Below are 26748 nucleotides of genomic sequence, written 5' to 3' on the forward strand. Positions count from 1 at the left end.
GGCAGTGAAAGGAACAGCTCCTTCCTGTCTCCAGGCCATGGTCTAGCCCTACACCCCCCCGACCACTTGGCTCTGCTGCCTCGGGGCGATCGGTTCCCCGTCGCTCAGAGGTCCCTGCGGCCGATGGACCCGGTCTCTGGTCTCTGTCCTGGCCCCACGATGGTGGAATGAACTCCCCACTGACGTCAGGACAGCAGAGTCGCTGCCCATCTTCCATCAGGCTGAAGACTCACCTCTTCATGAAGCTCTACCCTGAGCCTTCCTCTCAGCACTGGTTGTGTTCATGCTAGTGTGTTTCTGTACGTCTGCTCTGGTTTCTGCTCTGAGATGTTTAAAGGAGATGCACTCATGACTTCTGGTGACGAGTAGTTCTCTTGAACACTATGTTGAACACACTGATTATAAGTCGCTTTGGATAAAAGCGTCTGCTCAATGACTGTAATGTAATGTGATGTGTTTCAACTGTTATCAATAACAATGTTCTTGTGTCACAATCAGAGTATATTTTGATTATATATATTTCGGTATATTTTACCTATAATTACAAAAAAATACAGAAAACTATGTGGAGTTCAGTAAAAAAACAGTAGAGTGCAGTAAAGAAACAGTAGAGTTCAGTAAAGAAACACAGTAGAGTGCAGTAAAGAAACACAGTAGAGTGCAGTAAAGAAACACAGTAGAGTGCAGTAAAGAAACAGTAGAGTGCAGTAAAGAAACACAGTAGAGTGCAGTAAAGAAACAGTAGAGTGCAGTAAAGAAACACAGTAGAGTGCAGTAAAGAAACACAGTAGAGTGCAGTAAAGAAACACAGTAGAGTGCAGTAAAAAAACACAGTAGAGTGCAGTAAAGAAACAGTAGAGTGCAGTAAAGAAGATGCAGACAAACATTAGGTGGCGCTAATTCTCCAGTTGATGACACGAGATCTTTAAAAGAGCGTCAGTCAGAAATCATGATGCTCTCATGCTTTATTTATTAACTTCATCTAGAGTTCCCAACGTTTGTGAAGTCAATAACTGAAAACGTTTCTTTACTTCTGGGCTTCTTAGTGACTCTGGATGGATTCAAAGTTTGACTTCCAGACATTCAGAGAAATGTTGTAGAGAAGCGAGAAGCTTTGAACGTCTCTCTTCAGGTGGGAGGAGTCACTCCCCTCTCAGCTGCCAGGTGGAGTGTGTTGCTCACAGTGTGAACGTGTCAGTGTGTGTTACAGGTGTGTTACAGGTGAGTGACGGTTTACCTGCAGGTCGGTCTTCATGAGCGACGCCCCGGCCTCCACCAGGTAGTGACAGATGCTCCTCTGACAGGAGGAGGCGGCTTTGTGGAGCGCCGTCTCACCTCTGGAGAACAAAACATGAATATTAATAACACAAACAGTTTAAAGTATTCAGAGAAAGTCTAAACAGGTATTTTAAAAGAAACTTGACTCACGTCTCCTTCTCCGTTATGTCCAGGTGAGACGTGGGCACTAAAGAATCACACAAAATGCATTTAGAAACATCAATAAACTGTATTATCTTTAGAATACAATATGAAGAACATGAATAAATATATATATGAACGATTAATTGATTCAAGTGAACAAACCAACAAAATGTTTTTAAAGTCAAAGATTATAAAACAGCAGAATATTCATGTTACGTTTACAGTTAAAAACGTTAAAATGAACGTTTGAATATGTTCCAAAGTTGTTTGTGTTCAGATTAGTTCGCACATAAAAACAATGATTATAACAGAGCTAAAGGAGATAATGAAGATAATGGAGCTAAAGGAGCTAAAGGAGATAAAGGAGTTAAAGGAGATAAAGGAGCTAATGGAGATAAAGGAGCTAAAGGAGATAAAGGAGATAATGAAGATAAAGGAGTTAAAGGAGATAAAGGAGATAAAGGAGATAATGAAGATAATGGAGCTAAAGGAGCTAAAGGAGATAAAGGAGTTAAAGGAGCTAAAGGAGATAAAGGAGCTAAAGGAGCTAAAGGAGCTAAAGGAGATAATGGAGATAAAGGAGATAATGGAGATAAAGGAGTTAAAGGAGCTAAAGGAGATAAAGGAGATAATGGAGATAAAGGAGTTAAAGGAGCTAAAGGAGATAAAGGAGCTAAAGGAGATAAAGGAGATAATGGAGCTAAAGGAGCTAAAGGAGATAATGGAGCTAAAGTAGATAAAGGAGCTAATGGAGATAAAGGAGCTAAAGGAGATAAAGGAGCTAAAGGAGCTAATGGAGATAAAGGAGATAATGGAGATAAAGGAGCTAAAGGAGCTAATGGAGATAAAGGAGATAATGGAGATAAAGGAGATAATGGAGATGAAGGAGATAAAGGAGATAAAGGAGCTAAAGGAGATAAAGGAGATGAAGGAGATAAAGGAGATAAAGGAGATAAAGGAGATAATGGAGATAAAGGAGATAATGGAGATAAAGGAGTTAAAGGAGCTAATGGAGATAAAGGAGATAAAGGAGATGAAGGAGATAAAGGAGATGAAGGAGATGAAGGAGATAAAGGAGCTAAAGGAGATAATGGAGATAAAGGAGATAATGGCTAAAGCTAAAAGCTTTATTAAATAAAGATAAGAAAGAAAGAAACTAAAAAGTAGAGTCAAACTAAAGAATTCACAGAAATGATTTCAAATGTTCAATTAATATTTGTGTGTGTATTGATGTGTGTGTGTGTGTCTCATAGAAGCTTTTCTTAAAGTGTCTGCAGACCGTCTTCTGTTATGTCATGAATCAGGTAATGTGACGTTCTTCTTCTTCTGCTCCCACAAAGGTTATGTTGTTATATTAACAACATATATGGTGTTAATATAACAACATATATTATGTTGTTGTGTCATATTTATGTTGAACACACTGAACCAACAGGAATGTTGAGGAACTCTTTCTGACTCAGTGACATGTTGTGCAGCTGTCAGACGGCAGTGAGGAGGCTGGAGCTTCTCCTGCTGCTCATACCAGAGAACAATAACGTCTGAATTCAGAATACAAGCGTGTGGAAAGAGAACAACTGGTCTAAACTACTCTGTCAACTGAGAACCAGCTTACCGTTATTACAAAATAAACTGTCTTTAAATTATATATTTAATAACAGTGCCTATAAAAAGACAGCTTCATCATTTTCAAAGGGGATTAAATTTGGCCTTTTTTAAACACTTAACAGAAAAAGACCTTAAATGTCAAAGTGAACGAGTCTTTTTCTGCTGATCACAGTAAAAAAAGTGAGAAAATATAATATACTTATTATAAGCACCGAAACACGCGAGCAGGGGTCGGTGTGCTGCTGGCGCCCCCTAGTGGACCGGAGCTTCTCTACAAACAAACTGAAACCGTCAGAATCCTTTTAAACGTTTAAACTCAGAAAACAACAAACTTCTGCTTCATGTATTTTATAGAAAGCTTCTGTGTCTTAAACTGATCTGCATTCTAATGAAGCACAAATGTGATTATAGAAATGATTCATATTTAAACAGATGAAGGTTTTCACCCAATAAGAGACAGAAGAGCTAAAGAGGTCAGACACAAACAGGAAACAGGAAACAGGAAACAGGAAACAGGAATCAGGAAACAGGAAACACATCCTAAACTCATACTAGTATTTTACTTAGTGCATTTTATCTCATTACATTAGAAGTATTCCTTCATACGGTACTCTGGTGTTCTCCTGATTAGTACAATGTGTGTACAATGTGTATACAGTGTGTGTACAGTGTGTATAGTGTATACAGTGAGTATACAGTTTTTTGTACTGTGTATACAGAGTTTGAGTGTGTTTGTATACTGTGTGTATATAGTGTGTGTACAGTGTATACAGTGTGTAGTGTGTTTGTGTACAGTGTGTGTAGTGTGTGTGTCTTCTCTCACCGTGGTCGATGAGGTACTTGAGGATCTCTCTGCTCTCGTTCTCCACAGCGTGATGCAGCAGAGTGCAGCCGGCCTCGTCCTGCAGCAGGAGGTCTGCCCCCTGCTGGTGGAGCTCCGTCAGCTGCACCACAACAACAACAACAACAACAACAACATAGTCATCAACAACAACAACAACATATTTTAAATCGCGCACGGCGGAGCTCCTCCCCGATCCGCGTGCACACACCTCCACCAGCGTATGTGCAGCAGCAGCAGCAGCAGCAGCAGCAGCAGCCCCCCCCCCACCGGCCCTTTGGGGGCGACCATGATGCTGATGCTGATGCTGATGCTGATGCTGATGCTGATGCGGCCCCTGAGCAACAATGAGTTTGACACCCCTGACTTAGTGGAACACGTACGAGGAACGAGGTGCTGGTTGAGGAATAAATGAACACAGAGTTCCCAACAGAAACAAAGTGAAGATCCAGTGAAGTCAAAGTTGAAATGAACACATTAATGTAGACGTTGAGGTTTTGTTAAAGTGTTCATGAGCATCAGGCTTCAGAGGGTTCACTCACTCTGTTCAGGTCTTCAGTCCTGATGCAGTGGATCAACTCAGCATCTACAAAACAAAGTTACAGTGAAAACTCTTCAACTGTTTCTATTTCTACAGCCAATCAGATCGTTCTGTTACAAACATAATACGATGGATTCTGTGATAGATCATGTTTAGACTTTCTGAACTTCATAGAACTCTGAGAGACCGTCAGAACCAGAAGGAGTTAGGGGTTAGGGGTTAGGGGTTAGGAGTTAGGAGTTAGGAGTTAGGAGTTAGGGGTTAGGGGTTAGGGGTTAGGAGTTAGGAGTTAGGAGTTAGGGGTTAGGAGTTAGGAGTTAGGGGTTAGGGGTTAGGGGTTAGGAGTTAGGAGTTAGGGGTTAGGGGTTAGGAGTTAGGAGTTAGGAGTTAGGGGTTAGGAGTTAGGGGTTAGGAGTTAGGGGTTAGGGGTTACGAGTTAGGAGTTAGGGGTTAGGGGTTAGGAGTTAGGAGTTAGGAGTTAGGAGTTAGGGGTTAGGAGTTAGGAGTTAGGAGTTAGGGGTTAGGGGTTAGGAGTTAGGAGTTAGGAGTTAGGAGTTAGGGGTTAGGGGTTAGGAGTTAGGGGTTAGGAGTTAGGGGTTAGGGGTTAGGGGTTAGGGGTTAGGAGTTAGGGGTTAGGAGTTAGGGGTTAGGGGTTAGGAGTTAGGAGTTAGGGGTTAGGAGTTAGGGGTTAGGAGTTAGGGGTTAGGGGTTAGGAGTTAGGGGTTAGGAGTTAGGGGTTAGGGGTTAGGGGTTAGGGGTTAGGGGTTAGGGGTTAGGAGTTAGGGTTACCTTGTTGAGGGCCGTGTGAGGTCACTCTGGAAGGACTGTGAGAGAGACAGATCAGATCAATGTTAGAGAAGATCACACACTGATGATGTCATACCACACACACTGATGTCATACCACACACACTGATGATGTCATACCACACACACTGATGATGTCATACCACACACACTGATGTCATACCACACACACTGATGATGTCATACCACACACACTGATGATGTCATACCACACACTGATGATGTCATACCACACACACTGATGATGTCATACCACACACACTGATGATGTCATACCTAACGATGGGTCTGAAGTCAGCCAGCGTTGTGTTGGAGCGATGAACATTAACAATCTTTGCTCCTCTCCTTCAGACCACGAGACACAATGAGACGTCAGCTACTACGGATGTGTACTCCATGAAGTACCATGTACAGCATGTGTACTCCATGAAGTACCATGTACAGCATGTGTACTCCATGAAGTACCATGTACTGTATGTGTACTCCATGAAGTACCATGTACAGCATGTGTACTCCATGAAGTACCATGTACAGCATGTGTACTCCATGAAGTACCATGTACAGCATGTGTACTCCATGAAGTACCATGTACAGCATGTGTACTCCATGAAGTACCATGTACAGCATGTGTACTCCATGAAGTACCATGTACAGTATGTGTACTCCATGAAGTACCATGTACTGTATGTGTACTCCATGAAGTACCATGTACAGCATGTGTACTCCATGAAGTACCATGTACAGCATGTGTACTCCATGAAGTACCATGTACAGCATGTGTACTCCATGAAGTACCATGTACTGTATGTGTACTCCATGAAGTACCATGTATGTGTACTGTATGAGGTAAAACATATGTGGACTGTAAGTAGTACCATGAGGTATTTCAAGCAGACAGACATATACATATACATGAAGGTATATGTGTGTATGTATATACAGTATGTGTGTATATACATACAGTACATATATACACATGAGTGAAGCTCCAGCGTAGGTGCTCTGTCTCTGCTCTCTGGTGTTACTCGATCAGCTGATTGGGGGCGTGCACTTTTAAGTAACCAACCAGATTCTACACACAGCTTCCTTCAGCCAATCACATCGCTGCTGTCAGCTTTCAAAGAGTCTCTCTGCTGCTGTCAGTTGTCATTTCAGCTGAGCAGACGTGACCCTCCTCCTCCTCCTCCTCCTCCTCCTCCTCCTCCTCCTCCTCCTCCTCCTTCCTCCTCCCTCCTCCTCCCTCCTCCACCCGTCACCTCCAGTCAGCATCACAGGCTGCTGATTCATCATCAGAGTGAACTCCTTCACCACCAGCGTCTGGACTCCAGGGGGGTCCGGCCTGTTGGACCAGCACCCCGACCCTCGCTGAGCGTACTTCAGGATGAGGTCCAATCGCCAAAGACTTTGCACTTTTCATATTTCATGCATGTGTAATAAATCAGTTAAACCATAAAACACGTCTCTCCTGATTGAACTAGTACATGGACACATGATGACCAGACAAACTGTTGTTTTATTTCCTGTTTATGTGAAATGATAAAAATGATTTATCATAAATGTGAAAATAACTAAAGTACACATTCAGTACTCTGACTGTGTCGACCAGCAAGATAAAGTTATCTTTGTTGATCTGATCCTTTCTACAGGAAACACATATGAATATTTCTAATATAGAGAATATTTATTAATTACTGACTGCTGTTCAGGTCTGGTTTTACTCATTAACGTGTCTTTTAAATCTTTTCTGTATGAGTCATGTGAACACATTCACTACCTGCAGAGGGCGCTCTGTGAGGAACTCTGAGACAAAACCTCAGACACACAACTGTCACTGGAGATCCTCTTTCTGTGGTCTCTGAGTCTGGAACACAAGACAGACAGACAGACAGACAGACAGACAGACAGACAGACAGACAGACAGACAGACAGACAGACAGACATTTATCTTTGACTCTGAGATAAATGTTGTTAAATTATTATTATTAATAATATTTCAGACATCTCTCACCTCGGGGGGGTTGATGGGGAGACCGATGAGACCGGGAAGACAAACTGTCTCTGCTGGTCCTGGTCCCGGTGGTCCTGGTGCTCCTCAGAATCCAGCAGGTCCGGCACGCCGGGGGAGGTGCCGACCGTCTCGGTGACGACCGGCTCCGGGTCCAGGATGTAGACCTCCTCCTGAGAGATCTCCGTCACGTAGTTCAGGTGCTCCTGAACCAGAACCAGTAGAAACAGAATGAGTTCAGAGAGAGAAAAGACATGAAGCTGATCCGGTTCTGCTGGCACACCTGAGCCCGGTCGATCCGGTAGAAGCGGTCTGCTGTGGTACCTGGAACACAAAGAAGACCAGGATCAGGTTCTCTGTGAGGGACGGACTCTGAGAACCTGTAAGGGGGGGGGGGGGGGGGGGGGACTTACAGTCCAGGAAACACCACTTCATGGACAACTTGTGAGGAGACAGACCGTCCCCCTTCATCAGGTCTCCGTCCTGGAGGAGCAGAGACACTAATAACCATCTCTGAACATTATTAATAATCATCTCTGAACATTATTAACAACAATCTCTGAACATTATTAATAACAATCTCTGAACATTATTAACAACAATCTCTGAACATTATTAATAATCATCTCTGAACATTATTAACAACAATCTCTGAACATTATTAATAATCATCTCTGAACATTATTAACAACAATCTCTGAACATTATTAATAATCATCTCTGAACATTATTAACAACAATCTCTGAACATTATTAATAATCATCTCTGAACATTATTAACAACAATCTCTGAACATTATTAACAATCTCTGAACATTATTAATAACCATCTCTGAACATTATTAACAACAATCTCTGAACATTATTAATAACAATCTCTGAACATTATTAATAATCATCTCGGAACATTATTAATAATCATCTCTCAACATTATTAACAACAATCTCTGAACATTATTAACAACAATCTCTGAACATTATTAATAACAATCTCTGAACATTATTAATAACAATCTCTGAACATTATTAACAACAATCTCTGAACATTATTAACAACAATCTCTGAACATTATTAATAACAATCTCTGAACATTATTAATAATCATCTCTGAACATTATTAACAACAATCTCTGAAAATTATTAACAACAATCTCTGAACATTATTAATAACCATCTCTGAACATTATTAATAACAATCTCTGAACATTATTAATAACCATCTCTGAACATTATTAACAACAATCTCTGAACATTATTAATAACAATCTCTGAACATTATTAATAATCATCTCGGAACATTATTAATAATCATCTCTGAACATTATTAACAACAATCTCTGAACATTATTAACAACAATCTCTGAACATTATTAATAACAATCTCTGAACATTATTAATAACAATCTCTGAACATTATTAACAACAATCTCTGAACATTATTAACAACAATCTCTGAACATTATTAATAACAATCTCTGAACATTATTAATAATCATCTCTGAACATTATTAACAACAATCTCTGAAAATTATTAACAACAATCTCTGAACATTATTAATAACCATCTCTGAACATTATTAATAACAATCTCTGAACATTATTAATAACCATCTCTGAACATTATTAACAACAATCTCTGAACATTATTAATAACAATCTCTGAACATTATTAATAACCATCTCTGAACATTATTAATAACCATCTCTGAACATTATTAATAACCATCTCTGAACATTATTAATAACCATCTCTGAACATTATTAATAATCATCTCTGAACATTATTAACAACAATCTCTGAACATTATTAACAACAATCTCTGAACATTATTAATAACCATCTCTGAACATTATTAACAACAATCTCTGATGTTTGATTCATCCTCTAACGTTGTTATGATGCGTCTGTTTGTTCTCTACTCAAAAAAAAGTTTTTATTATCGTCATTATAATTATTATTATTACTATTACCAATATTATCATCATAAACTCATTAGTATTATTGTTAGTAAATATATTAGTGGTAGTAGTAGTAGTAGTAGTAGTAGTAGTGGTAGCAGTAGTAGTTTTAGTGATAGTAGTAGTAGTAGTAGTAGTAGTAGTAGTAGTAGTAGTATTAGTATTAGTGGTAGTAGTAGTAGTATTAGTATTAGTAGTAGTAGTAGTATTAGTGGTGGTAGTAGTAGTAGTAGTAGTAGTGGTAGCAGTATTAGTTTTAGTGATAGTAGTAGTAGTAGTAGTAGTAGTAGTAGTAGTAGTAGTAGTAGTAGTAGTAGTAGTAGTATTAGTGGTAGTAGTAGTAGTATTAGTATTAGTGGTAGTAGTAGTAGTATTAGTATTAGTGGTAGTAGTAGTAGTAGTAGTAGTAGTAGTATTAGTGGTGGTAGTAGTAGTATTAGTATTAGTGGTAGTAGTAGTAGTAGTAGTATTAGTGGTAGTAGTAGTAGTATTAGTATTAGTGGTAGTAGTAGTAGTAGTAGTAGTATTAGTGGTGGTAGTAGTAGTATTAGTATTAGTGGTAGTAGTAGTAGTAGTAGTATTAGTGGTAGTAGTAGTAGTATTAGTATTAGTGGTAGTAGTAGTAGTAGTAGTATTAGTATTAGTGGTAGTAGTAGTAGTAGTAGTATTAGTGGTAGTAGTAGTAGTATTAGTATTAGTGGTAGTAGTAGTAGTATTAGTATTAGTGGTAGTAGTAGTAGTAGTAGTAGTAGTAGTAGTATTAGTGGTGGTAGTAGTAGTAGTAGTAGTAGTAGTAGTAGTAGTAGTAGTATTAGTATTAGTGGTAGTAGTAGTAGTATTAGTATTAGTGGTAGTAGTAGTAGTATTAGTATTAGTGGTAGTAGTAGTAGTAGTAGTAGTAGTAGTATTAGTGGTGGTAGTAGTAGCAGCATTGTCATTATTATCATGATTATTATTAGTTGTCATAGCAGATTATTATTATTATTATTATATTATCATCATCAGTATTATCACGACTCTCCATCATTAGACCTGATCCTCCTGATACCTGTGTCTGCTGGACCTGGACCTGGACCTGGACCTGGTCCAGGTCCTTATGCAGACGCTCGATGAGCAGACGGCAGGTCTCCAGGTCGCTGTCTCCGGGGACGGTGATGACTCCCAGAGGAGTCGCTGAGAGGAGGACAGAGAGATCATTTAATCAACTCCTAAATAATCAAACAGCTGATATTTAATTCTTCTTCTTATTGATCTGATCACAGTTAACCCTTCACTGACTCACAGGCCTCCTTCAGCTGGTCCTTGTCGTAGTGCAGAGCCTCGTACGCCCCCATGCTGATCCGGTTCACTCTGATCTGGAGCTTCTCAGGAACCGGCTGCTGACTGCAGTGGAGTATTTTCACAGAGTGTATTAGTACTTTTACTGCAGTAAAGACTCAGAACGTGTGATGGATTGGTGTAGAATTTACTCGTTGAGGTGGGGCATGGAGATCCTCCTCTTGGTCTTCTGCACCATGTTGGCCTGGTTCCTCAGGTTGATGTGGATGATGGAGGGAGCCAGTTTACAGGGCTCTCCGTCCACCTGCATGGGGATCGACTTGTAGGTGGTGAGGGTCACTTCTTTACACTGATGGAGCCGCTCGCCGTGACCGCCCACCTGCAGTGTGGCCTGGACACAAACAACAACCGCAGGTCACCAAGACACAAACAACAACCGCAGGTCACCAAGACACAAACAACAACCGCAGGTCACCAAGACACAAACAACAACCGCAGGTCACCAAGTCACAAACAACAACCGCAGGTCACCAAGTCACAAACAACAACCGCAGGTCACCAAGACACAAACAACAACCGCAGGTCACCAAGACACAAACAACAACCGCAGGTCACCAAGACACAAACAACAACCGCAGGTCACCAAGTCACAAACAACAACCGCAGGTCACCAAGACACAAACAACAACCGCAGGTCACCAAGACACAAACAACAACCGCAGGTCACCAAGACACAAACAACAAACATTAGCATATTGCATGCGCTGTTTTGTTTTTTCGTCTGAAAAGTGATCTTCTTTGCAAGTGCATGAGAGTGCATGTGGCCGTAGAGGTCTGACGTGGTCTGATGTGGTCTGACGTGGTCTGGCGTGGTCTGACGTGGTCTGGCGTGGTCTGAAGTGGTCTGACGTGGTCTGACGTGGTCTGACGTGGTCTGGTGTGGTCTGGCGTGGTCTGATGTGGTCTGATGTGGTCTGGTGTGGTCTGATGTGGTCTGGTGTGGTCTGATGTGGTCTGGTGTGGTCTGGTGTGGTCTGATGTGGTCTGGCGAGGTCTGAAGTGGTCTGACGTGGTCTGGTGTGGTCTGACGTGGTCTGGCGTGGTCTGGCGTGGTCTGATGTGGTCTGGCGAGGTCTGAAGTGGTCTGACGTGGTCTGACGTGGTCTGGCGTGGTCTGGTGTGGTCTGATGTGGTCTGGTGTGGTCTGATGTGGTCTGGCGAGGTCTGACGTGGTCTGAAGTGGTCTGACGTGGTCTGGTGTGGTCTGATGTGGTCTGACGTGGTCTGGTGTGGTCTGACGTGGTCTGGTGTGGTCTGACGTGGTCTGGTGTGGTCTGACAGCTCACCAGAGACGTCATGGTGAAGCCGATGACCTCGATGCAGCCGTCGTCGTGGCGCTGCGGTTCAAAGTCCTGGTGTTCACTGGGGTGACCCCACGGCACGGTGCCGGCACAGTATCTGCAGCACACAGAGAGACCGGTCAGTGGTCTTCATTCTGGTTTAAACTGGAGCCGTGAAAACAGTCGGCTCAGCGTACCTGGGGATGTTGAGGAAGAGCAGACACTGTAGCTTCAGGTCCTGGACTTTGGCCGTCAGGTCTGTACCGTCACACTGAGGAGGGAGACGCAGACTAAATACAAGTACACAGACTGTACACACAGTACACACAGTATCCTGCAGCAATACTGACGATATGTATTTATATTTATGTATTATTCAGGTGAATCTTGTTTTATATTAAATATAAGACATGTTTTCAACAGATGGTTGTAATTTTCTGTTTATTTAAATTCATGTTTCCAGAGCAGCAGTTAAAACGTGAGAAACAGAAGGTCAGGAAGCTGATATCATGTGACATGGAACTATTTATATAGAAAAATGTTCAACATATTTGAGTTATTTTGAATAAATGTAACTGCTGTTCTATTCTGTTCTGTTTGTGTCAGCAGCCAAATGTGGATTAATCCGCCACTGAAAGTAGTCCCCAACAAAGTCACTACTTCCTCCTGTTTCTTAAATAAAAACTACAATAAAGCTTCACATATTTTTAAATCATATTTATAAAGTCTTCTATCAGGTTTACATATTTAAAAAAAACAGATAATCTGGTCTAACTGTGATGGATATAAGAAGTTAACTAACAGACTGATGCAGTGATACAGACACAAAGTTCCAACATGGCCGTCACGTTAGCTAGCTCGCCGCTAGCTAACGTGACAAAATGAGACTTTCTTGCTGCAAAAGTATCTTTTTTTAAATTGATAAACATCATATGTGTGATTCAAGCGGGAAATGTTTTGTCTCTCGTCGTTGATTTGCGTCCATATTTGTTGTGAGATGATGTCGCTGCTCGAGAGGAGAACAGGAACTTCATGAGGAAGCTGGAGAAAGACTCACCACCACCCTGATGTGCTTGGCGAGGTCTTTAGAGCTCCCGCTCAGGAAGTCTGAGAAGGCTGTCTGAAACACACACACACAGCATAAATCATAATAATAATAATAATAAAGTCATAATGATAATAACAGAGTTACACTTACTCCTGCATAGAACATCTTATTCCTGAAGCGGCTGTTAAACTTCTCTGGGTTCGCCTCTGAAAGAAAAAACAAAGTGTTTGTATTTGCATTCGTGCTGGGCAACCTAACGTCTTATTACCGCCTTGCTCACGGGCAGCGGTGCAGGAAGTCTTCAGACTACGTGGATGCAGCGCGTGGGAGAAGTTTAGAGAAACTAAAGCAACACAAGCTAACAGATGCTACAGAGACAAGCTAACAGATGCTACAGAGACAAGCTAACACATGCTACAGAGACAAGCTAACACATGCTACAGAGACAAGCTAACAGATGCTACAGAGACAAGCTAACACATGCTACAGAGACAAGCTAACAGATGCTACAGAGACAAGCTAACAGATGCTACAGAGACAAGCTAACAGATGCTACAGAGACAAGCTAACACATGCTACAGAGACAAGCTAACAGATGCTACAGAGACAAGCTAACACATGCTACAGAGACAAGCTAACACATGCTACACTACCTTAGAATTCATTGTTGAACTTTAACATAACAATGAGATTAATCGCGATTAAAAACCATCTGTGACATTAAACACAGATTCATAACCACTTTATCCGGATGAAACTAAGGAAGGAACAAACTCAGCTTGTTTACATTTCCATCCATCGTTTGGTTTCTCGGCTTCATTATGTGAGGTTTAAATTTAATTAGAGAGCTTTTATTGGTCCCTGTTGGGTGATGAGGTCACTGAGGAAGTGGATGATGAGAATAGAACAAATAAAGGAGGAGCAGTGAAGATAACGGAGAGAGGAGGAGGAACCTCAGGACAAAAGAAAAGAAGGAGCAAATATAACTTTTATGGCTGATACTGATTATTGATCATTGATGATCCACATTAACAGATACAGATCTCTTTGATGTTTGATTATAGCAGCTGGAATATGTATTATTCATTTCAACTTCTCTGAAGTCAGTAAACCATCAAAAGTACTAAATGTTATACTTTTACTTTGTTGAAGTAATTTCAAAATGTTTGAATTATTTGTAAAAACTTGTTTTTATTTTTAATTTCAGTCTAAATTTTAAGAATCCGGCCTCTGACAGAACAGCTTTCCTCATAAAGACTTCCAAACATTTCATATAAGAAGAGAATGCTGTGAATGAAAGCAGCAACGTTACAGAGACGAGTCTGACAGAAGACAAACCGACCAATCACAAGACTCCATTACTGTTTACCATTTTTCGACAAAGCTTCTCGATAAATAATAAGAAATACAAAGTCTTTTATTCAGCATCCGTAAGTTAAATCACTTCTTAAAACACATTTTTAAAGATTGACTTTCATGTCGTTGCTTTTCTGTTTTATTATTTTATTTGTTGATTTTACTGAATTATATGACTACATTTTATTTTAATTATTTTATTTTAGTTTTTGACTGTCTCACTGAGCTGTGGGTGCTATATAAATAAAGTAATTATTATTATTATTAAGATGGAAATGTTTTGAACATATGTGTGTGTGACTGAAAGGTTATCCCAGTAATTAACTGGGGACTATGTGTGAAAGAGGCTTTAGTGCAGTGATACTCAACTGTTTAGGAGGTTTTCAAACTCACAATAAATATAAAATGAATGTCAATAAGGAGCCAGAGGGCCTGAAAAAAACATGAAAATATATTATATTATCAAAACAGACTGAACCCTGAATATCCTCAAATAGATAAAGGTGAGTTATGGCCTGTTTGTTTAGTTTATCTGATAAATGGTATGAATGTTTGTTTATCGCCAATCTGTCCTGTCGTTTTGCTAAAGTTGAGTTTTCCTGCCTCAGAGTGTTCAGACTGACCTCTGGATTCATGGAAGCCCAGCGTGACGTGAGCATCGAAGCCCAGACTGAAGTAGTTGTTGAAGACGTCGATAGGAAGCTGAGAAACAGCAGAAAGAATCACCGTGGTTAAAGACGTCTGACTGAACGTGACCTCTCATGTAATGAGTCTCAGACTCTCCGCAGACCTTGTCAGTCTGATGCTCGTCACGGTCCTCCGGTCGGGCCTCGGGGTTCGCCTCCACATTCAGGTTCCATCGGTCCAGCTGGACGATGTTTCCGTCCTCAACGTGTGAGAGGATCTTTGTTATCGGCTCGTCGGTGTAACCCTGAGAGAGAGGAGAGACACTTTCAAACTGTAATAATATGAATATCTGAATGCAGAACTTGTATTGAAGTATTTTTATACTGTAGTATTACTTCTATCCTTCACACTGCATCAGGACCACTGTGAAAAGCAGGCAAGTAGAGCTCCAGTTAAACCCCATTAGAGCTCCCGTTAAACCCCAGTATAACTCCAGTTAAACCCCATTAGAGCTCCCGTTAAACCCCAGTATAACTCCAGTCAAACCCCATTAGAGCTCCCGTTAAACCTCAGTATAACTCCAGTTAAACCCCATTAGAGCTCCAGTTAAACCCCAGTATAACTCCAGTTAAACCCCTTTAGAGCTCCCGTTAAACCCCAGTATAACTCCAGTTAAACCCCATTAGAGCTCCAGTTAAACCCCAGTATAACTCCAGTTAAACCCCATTAGAGCTCCAGTTAAACCCCATTAGAGCTCCAGTTAAACCCCAGTATAACTCCAGTTAAACCCCATTAGAGCTCCAGTTAAACCCCAGTATAGCTCCAGTTAAACCCCATTAGAGCTCCCGTTAAACCCCAGTATAGCTCCAGTTAAACCCCATTAGAGCTCCAGTTAAACCCCAGTATAGCTCCAGTTAAACCCCAGTATAACTCCAGTTAAACCCCATTAGAGCTCCAGTTAAACCCCAGTATAACTCCAGTTAAACCCCAGTATAGCTCCAGTTAAACCCCATTATAACTCCAGTTAAACCCCATTAGAGCTCCCGTTAAACCCCAGTATAGCTCCAGTTAAACCCCATTAGAGCTCCCGTTAAACCCCATTATAACTCCAGTTAAACCCCATTATAACTCCAGTTAAACCCCATTAGAGCTCCCGTTAAACCCCAGTATAACTCCAGTTAAACCCCATTAGAGCTCCCGTTAAACCCCAGTATAGCTCCAGTTAAACCCCATTATAACTCCAGTTAAACCCCATTAGAGCTCCCGTTAAACCCCAGTATAGCTCCAGTTAAACTCCAGTATAACTCCAGTTAAACCCCATTAGAGCTCCCGTTAAACCCCATTAGAGCTCCCGTTAAACCCCAGTATAGCTCCAGTTAAACCCCAGTATAGCTCCAGTTAAACCCCAGTATAGCTCCAGTTAAACCCCAGTATAACTCCAGTTAAACCCCAGTAGAGCTCCAGTTAAACCCCAGTATAACTCCAGTTAAACCCCAGTATAGCTCCAGTTAAACCCCAGTATAGCTCCAGTTAAACCCCAGTATAACTCCAGTTAAAACCCAGCAGAGCTCCATTTAAACTTTAGTATAATTCCAGTTAAACTCCAGTAGAACTCCAGTTAAACCCCAGTATAATTCCAGTTAAACCCCAGTATAACTCCAGTTAAACCCCAGTCGAGCTCCAGTTAAACCCCAGTATAACTCCAGTTAAACCCCAGTATATCTCACCCCTCCCCAGTTGAGAGTCCTCGCTAGGTCGTTTCCGGTCCCCAGAGGGAGGATACCTACAGGAGGCTGAGGGCGGAGCTTCAGCTCATCCAACACGGACAAGATCCAGCCGACCTGAACACACACACACACATTTTTGCTACATCGTGGGGACTTCAGTCTAGGAGGTTACTCATAGGGACACCACTTTCTAAATGGAATAACGGCATACTTTTTATCACATACATTTTTTCGAAACGTGCTTAACTCTCACAGCATTTTCATCAGTTTTGAAACATTTTGGTCAGGAGAACATTAGCTAGTCACATTTATTTTATTACTGCTTTTATTCATTATGTTCTAATATAAGTACACCGTCTGTTATTATTATTAGTCATCATTTTTCTATTATTACTCTGCTATTATTAGTAGCACTACTATTATTACTACTTTCATATGAATCATGTATGTCATATGCATTGAATGTTTTGTAACTGTTATGTTGTTCAATCTGCTCACATTAATTGAATTGTCTAAAAAAATCGTGAAGATTGTTTGAACAAAAAGTGTAAGTATCATAAAGTTTATCTGACACATTACTTTCTGCAATAATTCAAAATCCAATGGAAAATTCCTATTGGCTGTTTGTGGAGGGAGGCGGTGACGATGAATTCCTGTTGGACAGAAACACATCGTCCCTGCAGCTCTCTGTCGATTGAGGTTGAGTGTGCTCTAAGTGCAGGTTAGGCAAGTTTAGGTTTAAGTTTAAGGTTGGACTCACTGTCCCGTCCCCCCCACAGGCCAGGATCCTCAGGTTGGGCACTTTGGCGTACAGCTCCAACCTGCAGGAGAAACACAAAGTAAAGCCTGAAGATCTCCTCAGCGGTTCACTCCTCACTCCTCCGAACAGAAAAAAAGGGAATTGGGATGCACCCTGTGCCGGTCTGGTCTTACCCCTCTCTGGGTCCTCCCTTCGTCAGGTCAAACACCTGCCGAGGGTTCAGGTACCACATGAAGGACTGGATGATCTTGGCTCCCTGAAAACAAAATAAATTAAAAACAGTTAGTCTATTACTCTGTTTATCAATCAACAGAAAATTAATAGTGTATCATTTTGCAAATTCAATCAATGGTTAATATCATTTCTTCATCATTCTGTGGGTCCAATTTTAAATATGAGGATTTGCGTCTTTTGTCATTCATTATTAATTTAATTTATTTTTTACTGGCTGAACAAAACAAATATTTGATGATGGATATTGCAGTTGAAAACATTTTTAAATTATATTTGAGGTTCTTCAACAACGATATGCTCATCACGTTTTCTTGATATTATAAAATACAAAATGCTAATTAAATTGCTGCATTATTAATGCTCTAGCTTCACTTCATGCAATATCCCTTTTCATTGTCCCCAGTAATTCCAATAAACATTTGAATTGTTAATTTATCATATCCTTGTATTTCTTGTACAATGGCTGAGGGCTGAGGTGGGGGAGGGGAAGGGTCAGCGAGCTGTCCGTATTTGTAGTTTATATTATATCAATTATGTTTTGTCTGTATGTGTTTGCATTTATGTCTATAGGAAACCCTTTGATAATGAGATGCTACATCTCAAGAGGCTATCCTTAAAATAAATTCAGATTCAAACATGTTCAGATGAAATGAGGCCCTTGTGACTCTACCTGGTTTCCTCCACTCTTCGGGTTAACAAACACCAGCAGAGGCTTCATGAGCTGAGAGGGGAGGGGCTTCACCAGAAAGGGCTTCCAGCGGCCATCTTGGATCTGACGGAGCAAAAACACCCAGGAGACGAAAAACACATTTACACCACTCATCACATTACATCATCCCAACTCATTAACCTTAATACAACAGATATTCTAATTATATGACAACCTCTCAAAAGACTCCTTTTAAAATGTCAGGTTATTAAAGTCAGACTCAAAGGACGCATGATTCAAAGCATTGTAGGCTGTAAGTTCTATTTATTTAACAGGGAGAGTGCACAGCTCCTTAGCTGTACCATTGTTAGCTAGAAGCTAATTTACATCTGTCATCCGCGCTGAAACCTTAAAGAAGTTTTGCTTTAGATTTGTAAAATGTTGAGTTCGGTCACTTCCTCACCTCTGATCCCTTCTTGCTCGATTTGTTGCATTTCAGCGACGTCCTTTTCTTCTTTTTACTCGACTTTAGAGACGACTGAACAAAGGAAGACAAACACAACAACATCAGAAGATATATGTCTGTGTGTGTGTGTATGTGTGTGTATCTACGCTTATTTATTGAACAGTATGAGGACCTGATGGCACACTGACATTGTGGGGACCAACCTCCCCTGTGGGGACCGTAAAGCCAACTCCACATATACACACAATTTAAAGTGTGTCCAAACAATGAGTGAAGAACCGTCATGTTCTGTTCTACTTTCTCTTTCTACTTGTCTGAGAAGAAAGTGTTGGTCATAAGGAAAATACATACAGTGATAATAATAAAATGAAAAATAAACTGCTCAATAACTTAGTGTAGTACCCAAAATACGCTGTCATGATACAAATTGTGGTGTTAAGTGCTAAATCAGTGATTATGACTAGGTTTAAAATAGTGCAAGAAGTAATGTAGCTGTTGAATGAAAACCATTTACCTACACATTTAATGATTTTGAATTTTGCTGATAAATTGAGGGATTAACGAGTAATTTGACATAAAGACATTTTGGACTGGTTGAAGGTTCATATTGGAATTAGGTCTAGTTTAGAGTTATAGTCAGCAGAGACGCCTTTAGTTGTGATGGTAAGGGTTAGGAGCCAGGGAATACATATGGTCCTCACAAGTACAGCGAGACAAACATATGTGTGTACCTGTATTCTGCGGACCCTGATGATCCAGGTAGGAGGAATGATGACGGCAGCGTGAGCTCCCAGAGAGCAGCACTCCTCTATCTGCTGCAGCATGAAGCACGTTACCTTATTGTGGTACTGAAAAACATACAGACAGGAAGTCACCATACTAAAATGCAGGCAGACTGTGCCATAAGCATGTTTTCCATCTTAAGTTTGTACACATTTTAACCAAATTTCTATAAAATGTGTAAAATAAAACTTGACTGAAGTCCTGTTTCCATCCACTCCTGTTGTGTGAATATTAGTAAGATATACACAAACAGCTAGTCAGTGCTATTAAATCACTGCACAAGAAGAAAAGGTGATGAAAAGAGCTCCAGTCAAATGATGGAAAACCATTTGTGTTAGTTTAATTTATTAATGTGGGGACGGTCACAGCTTCCTCATCGCTCCAGAAACATCACATGTTTTAAGCTTTTTGTTCCTGTTCAGGACTAATTTGATACAACTGTTCCATTTGTTGCTCTGGTTCATTTGGGTTCACACGGCAACATTCAAGAGTAAAAACAATGTAAACAAATGCCATGCAATTGTTCTCTTGTTGGTCACAAATGTTATCAGGAAGATTTTCCTCAAAATTCTTCCTCCTCTTTCTTTTTTTTCTTCTTTATTATGGGGGCACCAGCAGAGTGTTTTATTTTTATTGTGTTTATGTGGTTTAAGGTGTTAAATTCCTAATTCAGATCTATGATAGAGAGCCGCCACACACTCCAGGTTTCAAAACAACTGGTCCAAAAGAACTAGCTATGAATACATCCAAAGTCACATGCTTCATGGGTTATTTATGCATTACTAATAATGTTAATGTATAGTACAAATGTTGATGTAAATGTATTAAAAATAATGTGAATTTTTAAATAACAATGTCAATAATGTTAATGTATTAGTAACAATGTTAACGATGTTAATGTGTTACTACTATTGTTAATGTTAATGTATTAGTAATATTGTGATAAGTGGTATTAGTACTTTTACTGTAACAGAGTAGTATTAGTACTTTAACTATCGTAAATAATCAAAATATTTTCTCCACCACGGCATGAAGACACGAGGCCATTATCAAAATCTGATATTTGGATGTTGAAATATCTAACTAATGTGAAACTTCAAGTTTCTGTTCTCTGACTGTGAACTTACCGCCTGTTTGCACCACGAGCAGCTGATGGCAACAATCTCTTTGCTGTGAAATGAAAACTTCTGTTGAAATCCCTGTTGGTGATAAAAGAGGAGGCCCTGTTAGCTCTCAGACTCTGCAGTTTATCAGTGAAAGAGCTTTGAGTGACTGATGGAGGCTCACCTTCCCACACTGTCGACACTTCCCTGTTTGACGTCTCCTGTGGACCCAGTGGTGTCGCACAACGTTGGACTGAAAAACAACAAATGATTTATAAGATTTCAGTTCCTGTCTTGATATTCTGAACGTGAACTTTTCACATTGAAGTGGTTCTGATCATCTTGTGAATTATAGAAGTTATTACAACAATGACGATGGGCCTTATTCACCACTATCTTGATGACTTTTTCTTAAATTTGTTCTTCAGAAAGTTCCTAAGAAAAGTTTATGTCAGATTCGTGAAGTGTTCTTAAACAGTAGAATTGTTGAACATGTGGAAAGTAGGATCAGTAGCGGATTTATATGTTATTTAAATAACAAAAGAAGATAGATGGGATAGATTTAGTGTTAGAGTAATATTTATTTATTTTAAAAGACCAAAATGCTTTGTTAAATACGGTGAAAAGCTCTTATAGTGATCCCATTTGTCATGGATAAATTTACACCATAAGCAACAAATTATTTTGTCAGCTCTCATATGTAGGTAAGCATGTTCTTGATGGTGTACAGATTATGTTTATACTAAAGAATAAATCCAAAATAAGAAAACATCGGTGAATGTCACAATGAAATCTGCGTGAGTGGGTTTAAAGAAAACATTTCCTCAGACTGACCTCTCGAATGGCCCGACATCCTGGTTCTCTAAATGATGGCTTGCACCTGAAATTAATCTGAACAAAGAGATGAGGGACTGTGAGCAGAGACGAAAGAAGAATCTGAGTGAACCTGTTCAGAAGATTTACCTTCTCCAGCTGCTCCATGCACATCGTGTGGACCGATATCTTACAGCCGGCACATTTCTTCCTCGCCACTGACTTTTGCTGCAGAAAATAACAACAGATTTACTGAATTGGGATGCATATTAATAGCGCGGTAACAGAGGGTAGTCTGAATATTTGAGAGTAAAGTGAGGTCTTTAGTGATTTTAAACCATCATACTTATATTAACAGAAAGCAGAACTACACTACGGTAAATGTGTCACAATTCTTGGTGTGAAGAAGGAAAGAAATGTATTTTCGGATTCCCGGATTACGGTCGCAGTTTTAAACACGTGGCCAATGTTGTAAATTGAAACCAAACAATAACGCAACAAAAGTACTTGGTTATGTTTAGTTAAACTTAAAATGTGTTACTTTTTTTAAGTTACATACGTTAATGCACAGTTTGAGTATGTTTGTACTTCAGTAAAATATGCATGTCAAATATTAACAGAGTGAAAAATATTTAATTTCCACTCTTCTGTTTATGATTTTTTTAATGTGAAAATGATTATGTTAAAGTATTGAGGTTCAGATTGGAACACACCATCTTAAAGTATTTGTACACTTTTACATATTTTAAATATATATGCAATTTTGTATTTCTTAGTCAAGAGGAGGGTCTAAATAAAATTATAAAAGGTCTTAACATGTGTACAGTCCCCTCAGTTTAAGACACTAGCACTGTTTCATTAACAGGAAGTACAGTTTGTGACCATAGGGGGCGCCATGACTCACCAGTGACTTAGCAATGCAGTACTGCTCGCCAACATAACAGAAGTCTCCAGAGCCACTGGTCTCAAACCAGATGTGGTCCCCGAACTGGGCGTTATCCTGGGATGGAAAACAAATCAAAAACATTTCTACAAGCTTTTTTGTTTGACAGAGTCAAACATAAAAATATAAACCTGACATTTAAATATCAATTTAAAAAGTCTTTACAAATAATGTTTGATTTTAAAAGAACACCATTTCAAAGGCCCAAATCATTCAGACAGTTTGAGTTAACTTTAACCTGTTACCACTCCGACGGCCCGCCCGCTGCCATCAGAGTGTTTAGTGTACATCTGTGTTATGTACACAACTGCTATGTAAAAGGTAGGTACTAATGTGATATCTCTTTAGAAAGCTAAAATTCTTGTAATTCGATTTATGCAAACCATTTCAAGATACAATCACAACAGCAGGTTCACTCAACGCCTCTGTCAGACCACCAACCCCAAAACAACCAGTTAAAATATCGACGCAACTCACCAATTATGCTTCATAGTACTTCCCCCATCCATAAACGTCTGACAAAAACGGTCTTGTTACATTGCTAAGGGTCCAGACGATCCAATCCAGTAAAATATTTTGTCCAAAACACATTATTACGTCCATAAATACCCAAGGACTGCTGTTGCATCATTTCGAATTAGCCGGCAGATATGCTAACTAGTGATCTATTTTCCAACGTAACTCCAGTACACATGTAAACATTGCCGGTCTCTGTATCTCAAAATGGCGGCTGCATTGTGATGTTTAGATTGACACCTCATTTGACCTATTAGGAGCTTCCATGTCCTGTCTACAGACTACAATAGCCAACGAGAGTCCATATTGAATGACAGTGCCCGCCTCTCTTCTTTCGTGTAAAACTCGAGCCAATTGCAACCAATCGTTGTGATGACTCACCCTTCGTATAGCCAATAAAATTACGAAAATAACGATATGCAGATTCAGGGCGTGGACTTAGAGGCAGAACGTGGAAGTGGCTGTTGAATCCGCAAGTCAGGTCTTTACGTCCGTGCATTAACTGCAAAGTCTGGTTATTGAGGATTTTGAAGAATTTGTGAAAGTAAATAATGTTTAAATAACTTATAGATAACAATATATCAACATAAATAAGCTTCAGATTGAATTATGAATACACATTTCTACACAGCCTAGGTATGTGACCATGGTTACCATGGGTCTCCAAATGGGTTTTTATGGAAAGTCGCATACACAAATAAAAGGAGGAAGTTTCTTTGCTTTCTGGTTTTAACATCCGGACTGATTTTTAAAAAATCAGGTTTCCTCATTGATTGACTCATTTGAAGCTGAATGATGATTGGCTGGTCCAGCAGTGACTCACGCTCCAGTCCACGATGCTGTTGGGCTCCTGCAGCAGGTCGGTCTGTCCGGACATCCCCGCGTTGGGCTGAGCTGCCGCGTCCTGCAGACCCGACTTCGCCATCGCTTTCCTGAAACCACAAGAGGACAAAAGACCTTCTAAGGAAACAGACTCCAGATCAGTTTATACGTTTTATTAGTTGTAGTTTTGTCTAAAACGAGTTTAATGGAGCAATATAATGTCTTTTAATATCTCATGACCAAAAATATATTCTACATGTTATACCTATAGTCGTTGCTATGGTTACCTGAAACCTAAAATAAATGAAGCATTGATTTACAATGATGTGAAACTAGTTTTATTCTTTTGAAGAATCAGCAGCAGATACTCTCTCTTTCTGTTATAATATGAAACTTTATTTGCATTTTGAGGACAGTGTGCTGAACACTTCCTGCCCCCCCCCCCCCCCCCCACACACACACCTGTTGTTTTACCTTTGAGAGGATACTGATATGAACTTAAACCTTTAAAGTCTGAACCCTTAAACAAGCCTTTGAAGAAGAGAAGACAAAAAGTCCTCGTTTCCAAAAGTGTCCTCACAAGCTCTATGGTTCTAACTGGTCCACACAACGACAGTTGTATAAGTACACACACACACATCCATTCCTTGAACTTAGCAACAGAGCTGCTCTGCTGTGATCAATCAATGAGCTTCAGACGTGTGTATCTCCAGCTGAGAACCATTTTAATCATCTCACGACTTTAATGAAGTGAGAGGATGAGGTGTTGTGTTTTATGATGAACTTGATGAAACGTGAATCATTTAAAACTCGTTGAGGTTTGTTGTGGAATAAACCTGCAGCCAGATTTCTCTCAGTAACATTCAGCTAAACTTGAGCCGCCGTGTTGGAGGTCTACATACAGCAGGAAGCTGCTCCAGCTCTCCAGGTGGGCGTAGCCCAGCGGGCTGAGGGCCCCGGGGCCCCGGTAGAAGGCCGGCTGGTGGAGGCAGTGGACCGAGCTCCTGCGGCTGGGCAGCGGGGGGCCCCTCCCCGGCCAGGGGCTCCCGGCCTTAGAGATGGTGGAGATCCTCCTCCTCTTCCTCTGGCTGGATGCCCGGTGGCGGCCGAGAGGAGCTGCATCTCCTGAGAACAGCTGAGACGAGTTCCTCCTCAGGCAGCGAGGGGCCCGGATGAGGGGCCGCCACGCTGGGGGGGGGCGAGGAGTCTCTCTCATCACCTCCAGGCCGGAGGAGGACGGGCGGTCGGAGGAAGAGGAGACGTGTGACCAGGAGGCGTCTTCGTCCTCCTCCTCTTCCGCCAGCTGCTCCGCCTCCTCGGACGGTTGGCTGGCTTCTGATTGGCTGTCGTTGGCGGTGGAGTAATCGCTGCTGTCCGATTGGAGGCTGCTGGAGCGGGAGAACATCCTCCTGTTGCCGGCCCCGCCCCTCACCTCCACTTGCTGCTCTCCAGCCGGTAGCCCCGCCCCCTCCACCTCCTCTTCTTCCTCAGCCATCTGGATGAGGCTGGCGAGCAGCATGGACGGGCCCAGCAGGTGCGTGTCGATGGTTCGCAGCTTGCCCACCTTCCTCCTGCGCACGGCGAACCTGGGGTTGAGGCTGGGGGTGGTGGTGCTGGAGCGCCGCCGGACGTGCCCCGCCCACCTGCTGTGCAGGGACGTCTTCGCCAGACGCCCCCCTCCGGCGCACGGCAGCGCCCCCTGCAGCTGGACGCTGGGGCGTCGCCGCTGTGTCAGCAAGGAGGACGGCAGCCCGGCGTTGGACCTCCGGCGGGCCTTGCTGGTCGGGACGGCCACGCTGGGCCTCCGCTGGTTGACCGAATTACACTCCGCCCCCGCCGGCAGAGCCACCTCCTTCCTCTTAAAGTGACGGCGGAAAAACGTGTCCATGATGGACGGAGAGACAAGGAAGATGTCTGAAATGCTCCTCTCTGGCTGTTGGGCGCAAAAAGTAGTTAGCTTGGTGTGAAGAGCTTAAGGAGATACTAAGATATTATATATTATATATACTTTATTAGAAGAAAACTACAGGAAGTGTAGTTCATCCATTAAAAACAAAAATAATCTGTTTTATAGAGAGCCGAAGTTCAACTGTGACTTCTAGGTTCTAGTTCTTCCAGTGTCTGTGGTTAGTTCAGGTGTCTGTAATAATAGTTGGACAGTGGAGTCGAGTCGATTCATGGATGAAAGAAACCCTGAATGAAAGATTTCATTGAGACAAGACAGGAAGTGACATCATGACTTCAGCTCTGTATAAAACCACTGGACCACCTCGGTTTGTAACTAAAGTTATGTATCCGACTACAGTTTTTAAACCTGATCACGGATCAGATCATCACAAGAGAAAAAAAAGAGAAAAAAAAAATCTATCTTTTATAGATTCCTGATCATGATAACGTTATAATGTAGCTTCAGCCAGTACTCATGTTCACTGAGCAGAGCCTGAAGGCATCATGATGTAACTGAAGTGAACCTCCGTTGGTTAGCCGTTAGCGGTGCTGCTAACGTTACTAGCGCTCCTCTGATTGGTTTAAACACTGATTGATTGTTTTCAATGAAACATGATCACAGACCAGAGACTAGAAACACAAGTTCTACTGAGTCAGTGAAACTTTATTGTGTGGAAGCTGCTGCAACATAAACGTCAATTAAATTCATTCCAGGTTTACTAAGTTGCTGATTTCCAGAATGAGCGTGAACACATCATCACTAGTAGATGTTGTGGAAGACAAACTGCTGTTTCTGAGGAACATGAATAATAAAACATTCAGGGGGGGGCAGAATGTCAACAGGAAGGAACAGTGTTAAGGCCTCAACTACATGCTGGCTTCTCTTCCTCCAAACAACAACAACACTCCAGTAATTAGTCTGTGACGACATCCTGAGTGTTTGACTGGTTTCAGAGAAGAAGAGTTTAACACAAGATCATTACAGGGTTTTTGAACCTTCTAAATGGTCCTGAACCAGTCTCAGTTTAGTCCTGATCTTCTATATGAACCAGTCTCAGTTTAATCTGAAGCTCCGTAGGGAGGAGGAGAGCTCAGCTCCCAGCAGCAGCAGCAGCAGCAGCGTCTCCTCCTCCTCCTCCTCCTCCTCCTCCTC

At 41.1% G+C, this 26748-nt stretch overlaps 1 protein-coding gene across 2 annotated transcripts in view; it reads right to left on the minus strand.

The window, feature by feature from the left end:
* The window catches only part of dgkzb (diacylglycerol kinase, zeta b), a gene marked incomplete at its 5' end in the record, with an annotated part of 45903 nt that overhangs the window by 6119 nt on the left and 13036 nt on the right, over positions 1-26748 (minus strand). The window contains 32 exons of one of the 2 annotated variants that reach the window (XM_079162338.1): positions 1238-1337; positions 1429-1465; positions 3854-3974; positions 4414-4457; positions 5202-5236; positions 5495-5563; positions 6993-7079; positions 7227-7429; positions 7507-7547; positions 7637-7706; positions 10232-10356; positions 10466-10566; positions 10653-10852; positions 11808-11919; positions 11999-12072; positions 12859-12921; positions 13000-13055; positions 14829-14907; positions 14996-15136; positions 16560-16673; positions 17320-17380; positions 17493-17575; positions 18224-18325; positions 18666-18740; positions 19400-19516; positions 20579-20650; positions 20739-20807; positions 21389-21445; positions 21518-21595; positions 22272-22367; positions 23650-23758; positions 24551-25536. In XM_079162338.1, coding sequence (XP_079018464.1) covers positions 1238-1337; positions 1429-1465; positions 3854-3974; positions 4414-4457; positions 5202-5236; positions 5495-5563; positions 6993-7079; positions 7227-7429; positions 7507-7547; positions 7637-7706; positions 10232-10356; positions 10466-10566; positions 10653-10852; positions 11808-11919; positions 11999-12072; positions 12859-12921; positions 13000-13055; positions 14829-14907; positions 14996-15136; positions 16560-16673; positions 17320-17380; positions 17493-17575; positions 18224-18325; positions 18666-18740; positions 19400-19516; positions 20579-20650; positions 20739-20807; positions 21389-21445; positions 21518-21595; positions 22272-22367; positions 23650-23758; positions 24551-25536 — 3777 coding nt within the window. Of the gene's footprint in view, positions 1-1237; positions 1338-1428; positions 1466-3853; positions 3975-4413; positions 4458-5201; positions 5237-5494; positions 5564-6992; positions 7080-7226; positions 7430-7506; positions 7548-7636; positions 7707-10231; positions 10357-10465; positions 10567-10652; positions 10853-11807; positions 11920-11998; positions 12073-12858; positions 12922-12999; positions 13056-14828; positions 14908-14995; positions 15137-16559; positions 16674-17319; positions 17381-17492; positions 17576-18223; positions 18326-18665; positions 18741-19399; positions 19517-20578; positions 20651-20738; positions 20808-21388; positions 21596-22271; positions 22368-23649; positions 23759-24550; positions 25537-26748 lie in introns of those variants that run through there. The other variant, XM_079162339.1, reaches the window with a different exon arrangement.

This window comes from Pholis gunnellus, assembly GCF_910591455.1.
Source record: "Pholis gunnellus genome assembly, chromosome: 7".
NCBI classification, from domain to species: domain Eukaryota; kingdom Metazoa; phylum Chordata; class Actinopteri; order Perciformes; family Pholidae; genus Pholis; species Pholis gunnellus.